At 42.3% G+C, this 10,623-nt stretch overlaps 1 protein-coding gene across 2 annotated transcripts in view; it reads right to left on the bottom strand.

The window, feature by feature from the left end:
* Positions 1 to 10,623, bottom strand: part of LOC106811622 (protein turtle homolog A-like) — a 138,482-nt gene that overhangs the window by 16,639 nt on the left and 111,220 nt on the right. For both annotated transcript variants that reach the window (XM_014815326.1, XM_014815332.1), the window contains exons 6-7: positions 2,756 to 2,871; positions 396 to 549 (exon numbers count right to left, since the gene is read on the bottom strand). In XM_014815326.1, coding sequence (XP_014670812.1) covers positions 396 to 549; positions 2,756 to 2,871 — 270 coding nt within the window. The remainder of the gene's footprint in view (positions 1 to 395; positions 550 to 2,755; positions 2,872 to 10,623) is intronic.

Below are 10,623 nucleotides of genomic sequence, written 5' to 3'. Positions count from 1 at the left end.
CTAAATAATATATATATATATATATATATATATATATTATATATATATATATATATATACATATATATGCAAACTACTTAAGGGCTAAGCAATTAATGTCCCAATGTAAAACCATTTCACCGGTAGTGTAAAAGCTGTTCAAGTACCACAGTAATGAAAATTGGCCAAGCTTTTTCTTTGATAGGAAAATATCCTGTAAATAGATATATCGATTTAAATTTTGATTGACCTTGAGAAGGTGCATTCTTAAAAATGACAACATGAACTTGCAGTCTCCACGCTGGCAGCCTGGCAATATATGTATCAGCCAGCATAACTGCAACATTATCGCTGATTTGTGCAATCCGCAACAGCACCGCCATAGTTTGGCCGCGGTCCGTTTAGACGTGAATTACCTGCCACGACCACCTGCACAACGCGAGTAGATTCGCCCTCAGCACTGCGGGCCACGCACTCGTAGACGCCTTTGGTGCTGCCATCTATATGCGGGATCCGGAGGATGTTGTTGTACACGCGCGTCTGAGTACCGTTCCTCATGTAGATGCCATTCTGCAAGAGGACGAGAACTACCGCGGTTAATCTCGATTTCATGCAAATTATCATAATTACACTCGCTAAATCGACATGAATTCCACATTACCACATATGTAAATATTTAATATAAATATCAAATATATCTTTTTTGCCATAGTCCTTTGATATCTTGATTTACGAGTTTTTTTATTTGATATAAAACGCAATACACTATAGGTAAACCACAAGAATGCTCTCGTAACATGTATTCTATATCTATCATTTACAATACCTACTTACATTGCAACAACTGACATTCCTGTTTCGTAATATGCTTTTTCCGCATTTTCGGAATATATTCGCATTAATTTACTTTTACGCGTACGCGTACCGTATATACGCAGAAACAGCAGTTATTTCAACACTACCAGCAGGTCACTCAAGCCACGTAAACGGGGTTTACTACTTTCCATAGCAACGCACATTTTGTGAAAGAACAAAGATTGTCGATTAGAAAACCATGAAATATTTCCTCGTAAAAAAATATGGAGGTCAACAACACGTATGGTGAGATTACTATGCATTTACTCCATACTATACCATACTGAAACGAGCAACGGAATGCGTGTGCAGTGGCTGTTCTTTAGCAAAACCTATGCTTTATTTCTAATGTAAAATATAATCGAAGACGAATATTTTCACGCTCAGCAAATTACACGAACCATTAGGCTATTCAGGAACACTACTCTCTAGCAAAGACGATTATGGCGTTTTGCGAAATATGCAAATTGTGTCACATGCAGTTGCAATGTACAATATTGATGCCAAAGTAAGAAGCGAGGACAAATTTAGGGCAGATTCAACTCTGCCTTCAACATCGCAGTTTGCTAGAAGAGCATATGGGGGAAATCCTAGTGAACAAGTTAATTGCTTTACCTAGTGAAACGTTTAAGCATCGAGAAGTCATGTATAGAATGTATCAATTTCCCACTCAGCTTGATATAAAAACACTGCATTATAATTAGCAGAATTTCACAAAAATCTCAACAGCAAAGCGAAACAGACTGAAATTAGATTTTCCGCTTTAAACAATTATGCCCTTCATCTTTTTATCATCAATCGCTGAGCTTTGGGTTCCAAATGATCAAATAGAATTATCCAGAGAGTTAAATTACACGGAACATATTAGCAACATTTTAATACTGTACACTGTGGCAGAATAATTATGCACGACCGCTACGAAACTGTCCTCTTGGATTGTTCCAACGACCTTTAAATTTAATTTCAAAATAAAATTAAATATAATCAATTATGCTATCGTGCATTACACGCATTCTTGTCTAGAGAGTCTGTCTCCAATTTCGTGCCAAATGTTATGGGACATTATCAAGCAGATAATGTGTGTGTATATATAAATGCCCATAATTTCATGGTTATAAAACATCATCCGAATAACCGCAATCGACCGTGCTTCTAATTGTACTTAACAAACAGGTAAATTGTTGGCCTCTTTGTCATTTCTGTGGAATAATAGACAGAGAGTGCCATTGAAGACTGTATTGCGGTAGTACCTTTGCAGACAAATATAAGTTTTCCACTAGTCGAATTGTAGGGAGGTACGGATAAATATAGCAGGAACGAATAATAACAAATTTAATTCTATTTACTAGAACTAGCACTAAGAACACACCAAATATTTTTGAATGCACTATTGGGTCGCATTCCAGATGAATGCAGATCAAACATGAAGCTGAACAACGTACACATTGGACAATGTCTATATTGATAATTGCAGGAACGTATAGGGCTGCTATATTGTGTAAAAAGGCTCATTCTTCTAGAGTATGGAATGTCAAATTTGTGTAACGTTTACTGCAAATCTATGGAATTCCTAAACCTTTAGCTATAAAGTCTATAATCATATTTCAGTTGGCTGGTATACACACGATTATCAAGTATATTAATTTCATCAATAAACTGTATACTATCAAGAACACGTAAACTGTAGGCCTACATAGTTTGTGCGCTCTTGATAGTATAACGACATATAACAACTAAAATAAAAATATAAAAATTGTATTAAAGCATATACTCACGAACATTAAGACGACAATACGTATAAGAACTAACAACGTCATAGACGACGACCAAACATGACGTATACCGTCCCACCTGCCTGTTATTGCGACCGACTGTATTCACGAAGTGTACTACTTCAGATTGTCTACTGCATGATTCTCACCTTTCTCCAAAGTATGTTAGGACTGGGTTCGCCCGTCGCGTTGCACCACAGGACTGCGGTGTCGCCAGGATTGTAGTACTGCGGGGAGTGCGGCCAGTAGGTGAACCTCGGTGGAGCTGTCAACATATAGGAAATAAAAAAAATCCATTATAACAAATGCACTCTTGCCCGGTTAGCTTGCTCTGTCTCTGTATCCCTCTCTCTCTCTCTCTCTCTCTCTCTCTCTCTCTCTCTCTCTCTCTCTCTCTCTCTCTCTCTCTCTCTCTCTCTCTCTCTCTCTCTCGCGCGCGCGCGCGCTCTCTCTCTCTCTATCGTCTCCTCTCCTCTCATCTCATCTCATCTTATCTCACGTACCGATGTCACTCTATATTTACATCAGCATTTGGAAGCACCTTGGTACTTATTCGAGTCTATAATGTCTGTTAAAATAAAACGTCATATCTTGGACTAAAGTGTAAATAGTACTGCGACGTATTTATCTAGATAATATCAGGAGTGAATCAAAAACAAATTTTGATATCATTAAGTCACCCTGATAATATGTAGTTACATTCCTTGAGCGGGTCTCACGCAATTTATACGTATGCAAGTACACACGATACTGGAACCCATCATTGACATCAGATAACCCGTGTTGAAATATATGTGACAACATCAACAAATTTGACGACATTATCGACAAAGCTACACCGACAAATATATTGGTTAGTGCAATTATGCCAAGCATCATAAGTTATAAACGTTCCTTCCTCCACCAAATAAATCCAGCTCGACCCGTTACACAAGAATCTAGTAGAAGATGATATTACATGTAATAGAGTACAAGCTGTGCGGGGCAGCAACAGCAGTAGTTTTCTTCAGATGACCCGCAAGCCTTACTTCTGTCGGCTGTCACAGACGGAGGTCTCTGCTACACGGGTGCAACATACAAGTAAGCGAATTAAGCCACATAAAGGAGTAGATGGAGGATTTAAGGTCCATTCTGCGTCAATTTAGGGTGTTCAGATGGGCCTGCAAATTGGAGTCATCAACGTGCAAGCAGTGATCGCCAACAGCTTGCCAATGCATTTCGTCACGTAGCGGCGGCGGGGCGCTGCATGGCCACATTACATTCCTCATCGAATTGCCACGACTTCTCTCTCTCTCTCTCGCACGCACGCGCGCGCGCAAGAACTTGCTGATGATCTATATTCAAAAAGACGTCCTAAATTTCGTCTGAGAAGCACGAACGATTGGTTGGATGGGATCATAGCTAGGTTGGCCATAGAATTGTGCATGCGCGAAGGGCTATGTAGAAGAAAACGTCGACATGAATAACTCATAGCAAGTAGCCTTCTGTGAGCCACGCTGAAATACAAGGCCTCCAATCACCCAGAGTTTGTTCGTATAACCTGAGATGAATTACTTCACTATATGTCTGCGATATTCTTTTTGTGGCTTCCTAGACTGATCTGGCCTACAAATCTCTCGTGCACAGACGTAAACTTGTTAAAAGGATGAGTTTTCGAGATGCCAATTATGAGCTAACCACCATTCTACGGCAAGCGAAGCCTGAATTCACTTCGATCACGCGTGTTCACCAAGCGCGTGCGGCTTTCTCGCGTGCATTCAGACGACTCAGCGACTCCAACACTCGCTAGCAATTACACACCTTTGAAAAACTCACCCGCAAACGAGTGCGGCACATCTGTCTTGTGTAACTACAGTCGAGTTCGTTTGATTACGGCTCACAATTACTACTACTTGTACGCACAGTGTCCGCAATCCCTTCCAAGCCTGGGTAATCGTGGGAAGCTGTGAACGAGCTCCGACACACGACAAGGCGGAAAAGGAAATAAGAAATTCACACAGGCGACGCAAAAGACAAAATCATCAACAGAAGTCTATTGCTCAATTAGGCGAGCACAATGCGAGAGAAAGCATCAAAGTCCTTCAGGTAATTTAGGGGAGATGGACCGACGGGGTAAAGAGAAATGTCCGTCTTTATTGTTTACGCAATATATTGTATTGTAGCTCTTACCGTGAGCGAACCAGCCTAAAACGACGCATCTAGAGCTATCGCACGAAACTATATTACAGTATAAATCAGCCTTAATGTTCTACAGGGGATCGAATTACATCACGTCATAATGAAATGTTCAACAACCCAATAATACTGCCAATAGGGAGCCGATGCGATAGCGGCTATTTATAAAGGACTGGAAGTAATCACATACGCTTTCACGTTGCCTTGACACCTGCCAGTTTAGAGTTTAATAAAAGCAACGCAGGTAAATATACGAACGTTTGGGTTAGTCTCACTAGCAGCATCAATTATAGAAACTACTTATCATTTCCACCAATAAATATATGCGAGACAATTAATACGTTAGTTTATAATATATTATACATAAACAATTAAATTAGCTATACAACTGTAACCGCCAATCAATGTGTACAGCGATGGACGTGTGAAATTATGACAATTTAAATTTAAGGATTAGGTTGGCTTTTAAAAGGGAGCGAATTCCTGTCCTTTAATTATTGCAAGAAGACCAATCAATATTTTACTGTTGCGCGACAAATTGTCAGTATAGAAAGCTATATTCCTTCTATAATAGCAGAAATTGCATTGCGTGCTGATTTCAATAAAGTGAGATCAAACCAGGGTATAGCTGTAAAATAAAAAAACACCCGTTTGGGGAACGGCATTACGAAGAATAACAGAAACTGCATTTTTAAACTTGAATTTGCGTCCTTGACCTTTAAAGCTTGACCTAGAATAAGCGTCCTTGACATAGAACCGTTAGAACGTGACCTTTACATTCTCACCCCAGCAGCAGAGCGCGCTAGCGGCGATCGTGAGCGCTATAATTACAATATATATATATATATGGATCGGAATCACACGCTGCTCTCAGTTTGTCTAATCCGTCTGCTCAGCTGCAGTTGCTGACAATTCAGCGCACACACAGACGACGCGTACGTCAATGAGTGTAGCAGGCTGGGTAATATTTGCACATATCACAGCGTCCCCCCCCCCGGCCTCACGTCTCCCCCGTGTACACTGACCAACCGAGTTTACCTCCCAGCGAATGTATATGGTGACACAACATCTTATTGCCATGGTAACACTGAAACCTTTTCAAGGTGCTATCCTTATCTTTCAGATTTCATGCCTGTGCACGTTTAGCAGATGCAATGCCCATTTATGCGCTCAGCTCGAATGTATGCACGAATATCATAGGCAAAGAAACTTCTTATCTCCAATAATATATAAATAGCCTATTTTTAGCACTATGGTTTGACATTTTCCAAAATATATCACAATAGTTTTACCTCACAGTGGCTGTTGCATATCCGTTGCGGCATAACTACAACACACCTCGGTGTAAGCGCAAGCGGCCTTGCTGTGTAGGTACGTGGAAAGAAATCTCACGAATCTAATTCCAAGACTCGGGCACACCATACATTCGTATAGCTCTAGCACTACGTGCAGCGTGCATATCGGCATTATCGGACAAGCATTTCGCTGAAGCTGTAATTGAAAGCGATGGACGCTGGGATAGAACTAAAACTTTCATGAAAGATCGCGTTAGATCAGAGAGAATAACTGAAAACGCAGCTGAGTATAGCGCATCGCCTGGTAAAATCGGATGACCAGTATTCTATAAAATCAGTGGGTAGAAGTGTTACACGCCTATGCCTACTCACTTATATTTTATCAGTGTTTAAAACTCCAGTTAATTATTCATCCAACTTGTTGTTTGTTATTAGCGGCGAGTAAAACCGTGATAGCAATGCATGTAGATTGTAGCATCATATCCCACAAACACACACACGCACACACACACACACACACACACACACACACACACACACACACACACACACACACACACACACACACACACACACACACACACACACACACACAATGCATGGCCGGATCTAGCTTTCAGGAGACGGGGGGGGGGGGGGGGTATTTGAGTGAAGGCATGCCGAAGGCAGGCGGTGCTAGGGTGGCACCATTTGACTAGTATCATAACATCAGAAGTGAATAATAATAATAGATTATCTATATTAATATATAATCTATTAATAATATATTATTCGTCCCTCCTGATAACATTATTCAGTGGCTAAACAAGGGGGTTGAAACACTACAACCGTCTAGATCCGCCACTGCAATATACCGTTCTAGGATATCGTTCGATTTCGCGCAGATTGCCGTCTGCGCAATTAAGTGCGCAAATCCGGTCGTCATAGACGTGCGCACATATTCAGCAGCCATGACTCGAAGCGATACACGTCATAAACGGATTAGCACGTGTCTACGGGGGGGGGGTTGATCGTCTGACACGTGTGACAGAGGAGAACACACACAGAGAGCCGCACCGCCTCAATTCAGATCGACGACTAATCGCGTCTATCGCGAAATGCGTTTTACTCGCGACACGTCTGTCTCATTTTGTCACCAGCATTGCATGCGCTACAGTGAACATGCTCTACCGTGCACGCAGTCAATGCTTGTACATGGGGAGAGGCTCTCCCGATTTTAATATAGCTATTCAGACCAGGATGCCTATTGTTAACACTCACGAGCCGATTAAAACAACTCGGACTTTGCTCACCCGCTACTCTAGTTTATTAGGAGATTTTAAAAGGGAAACACTTTGATGCAGTTCAGTAAAGTAATTTGGAAAGGTAGTGAACAATCGTACGACTCCTGAGATATCAAAGTTCATTTTTATAAAAAGTACCACTCCGCTATTTGACAAATGATAATTCTTTCATCTATCCTAGATAACGACAATATAGCTGCTCCGTGAACCACATCCTTCAGTAAACACCTATTTATGGCAATACAAAATACACATGCGCCATATCAACAATCGCTGTAAACTCACGGATACCAGATTTTAATCGAAATTGCGGATGACACCGACCGTGATAAGGGTTCGAGATAGGCAGAAATAGTTCAAGGAATGTGTTCTTTTTTAATTAAATCCACCCATTCCATCACACCAGAGCAAAATTCGGAGGAATGTCAACGAATTAGTTTTCACAGGAAGTTCCACACCAGCATGCGCCGACTGAAAAATGGTTGCATCCAACGAGCTGCTCCTGCGCATGCGCGCTCCACGGCCCCCAGAATTCAATTAAACTGGGATGTTAAAGCTGTCGGCCGTGACTTGAACAGGATGGCTGATACTCATTGATCCGACGCAAATATAGGTGTTGTAACTTGTATTCATGATCGCTGCACGCGCCAGGCTCTCTGACGCAGCGCATCGCGTCACTGTACACACACGCGCGCGCCAAAAGTAAATGCGGATATCTGAGGAGCAGCTAGTACACACACACACGGCCGCTCCCTCGGGTGGGGGGTACTCCGCATAGTAACGTATTATATATATATATATGCGCCGCATTATTGCTCCCCATTTTTCGTTTTCCTTGCCATCTTTTTGCCCCCATATTTTTTGCTAGTCATCTTTTTGCCCCCCCCCCAATTTTCCTTGCCATCTTTTTGCCCTAGGTTTTCACACGTCAAGCCATCTTTTTGCCCTCAATTTCCCCATTTAGGTGGAGCACCCCTACCCCCAAAAAGGTGAGTACCCCCCCCCCCCCACCGGGAGTCGCTCCAGTCAGCGACAGTAGCCACCGGCACGCAAACATGCATGCGTGTACGAACGGCATGACAGGCAGCTAATTATTACTCATCGTTAGAAGGAAGCAACAGCTGCGTAACTGCTGTAATTATTATTGGGAAATGTGTTATCCCTTTTAAAGCGCAAGTATTTCTGTGTAAATGGGCTGGAAATCTTCGCGGATAATCCGTAATTTAAATTGCTTTGATAATTAACATTTAAGATCTAATTTAAATAAAAGCGAACAACCCTTCATAAACTTCCTTATATATATATATATATATATATATACATACATACACAGTGACACACACGCACGCACGCACGCACGCACGCACGCACGCACACACACACACACACACACACACACATATATATATATAGTATATGATATAAGCGTGTAATGAGGTAATTACTATTACAATAACAATATAAAGCGTAATAATAAAAATAAAAATAATAATAATAACTCAGGTGAACGACGAAATTATACTGGAGAATATCCAAGTATAGCATCCTTCCACCAAATTATAGCAATAGGCAAAATATATAGCCAAATATAATACTTGCTATATGTGTAAATAAGAGGACATACCAAGAAATCCAGACTATCCTCATAAATCCTTGTTTCATGTCATAAACGCTATCTGCTACAGATGTTTCAGACTTGACAACGACACGACACACGTATAAAGATTTACAGTAAGGAACAAAACATTTTAGACCTTTAATGAAAAAAAAAAATATATCGCAACTTTCCACTGTTAGCAGCAGCTGCTCTGGCATTAGAAAAGAGCACTTACTCAATCAATACTGTAACAGACTAGTCGTAACTACACTCAGATACAGTTTTGTCGCATTCTTCCGTTTTTGATGCCCCTGTTTTGCAGTTGCAAGTGACAGACTGTCACAATATGTTGACTTTCAAATCTTTTTGCGACAGGAAGTCATGTCCGCGTGCAGAACGCGTTGTTGTATTTAGGAATACATCAACAACGGCTAAACAGCACGGTCTGACACTCTTGTGTCATAATTTCCAAGCCAATGATGAAAAATCACTGCATATTCTATAGCACGCAGTTGCCCTTAACACACAGACACAAAGGCGCGCACGCACGATGTTCTTTCTTTCACTTAGAAATCGCGATAAAATAAAACACGACGCAAATAAAAATTACTAATGTGCATGCTCCAATCACCGCGCATGCCAATTTTATACATAATATAAGAGCAACCTCACAGAACCACAACTGCAATGTGATGCGTGCAACGCGCTGTTACGCGTAAAACTATGATTATGTTACATACGCCGCGCGCATGAATTAAACTTATACAAGATAAGTATAAGGACTCGATGGTTGACCTTCATAATTACCTGATGCGCTTGCTATGCACACAGACTCAGACTTGAAACAGACTCAATTGAGTTCAACCTCACAAGCGGTTTGCGAGGCACCTCACGATGTGCATGCCTATAGTGAAATCAATGCTCAGATACGACCAGCCATTGTTTACTGGTGCTGTTTGCTGACACCGCTGTTGCGCACGGTTGTTGTTTGCGCAGCTAAGACCAGTCTTAATTATTATTTATGACCTGGGGTCATCGCACGAAAACGATGCTAAGCTAGGCTCAGGCAGGCACGCACAGAGGGGGTACACGCACGTACACGCGGGTACACGAACGTACACGCAGATACACGCGGGTACACGGAGATACACGCACGTACACGCAGGTAGACGCACGTACACGCAGATACACGCACGTACACGCGGATACACGCACGTACACGCAGATACACGCACGAACACGCAGATACACGCCCGTACACGCACACGCAGATACACGCACGTACACGCGGGTACACGGAGATATACGCACGTACACGCGGGTACACGCACGTGCACGCGGGTACACGCACGTACACGCACGTACACGCGGGTACACGGAGATACACTCAAGTACACGCGGGTACACGCACGTGCACGCGGGTACACACACGTACACGCACGTACACCCACGTACACGCACGTAAACGCACGTACACGCGGGTACACGGAGATACACTCAAGTACACGCGGGTACACGCACGTGCACGCGGGTACACACACGTACACGCACGTACACCCACGTACACGCACGTAAACGCACGTACACGCGGGTACACGGAGATACACGCACGTGCACGCACGTGCACGCACGTGCACGCGGGTACACGCACGTACACACACGTACAC

The sequence above is a fragment of the Priapulus caudatus genome, unplaced genomic scaffold (genome assembly GCF_000485595.1).
Source record: "Priapulus caudatus unplaced genomic scaffold, Priapulus_caudatus-5.0.1 Scaffold19, whole genome shotgun sequence".
Taxonomy (NCBI): Eukaryota; Metazoa; Priapulida; class Priapulimorpha; order Priapulimorphida; family Priapulidae; genus Priapulus; species Priapulus caudatus.
This window is presented reverse-complemented; position numbering and strand designations above follow the sequence as displayed.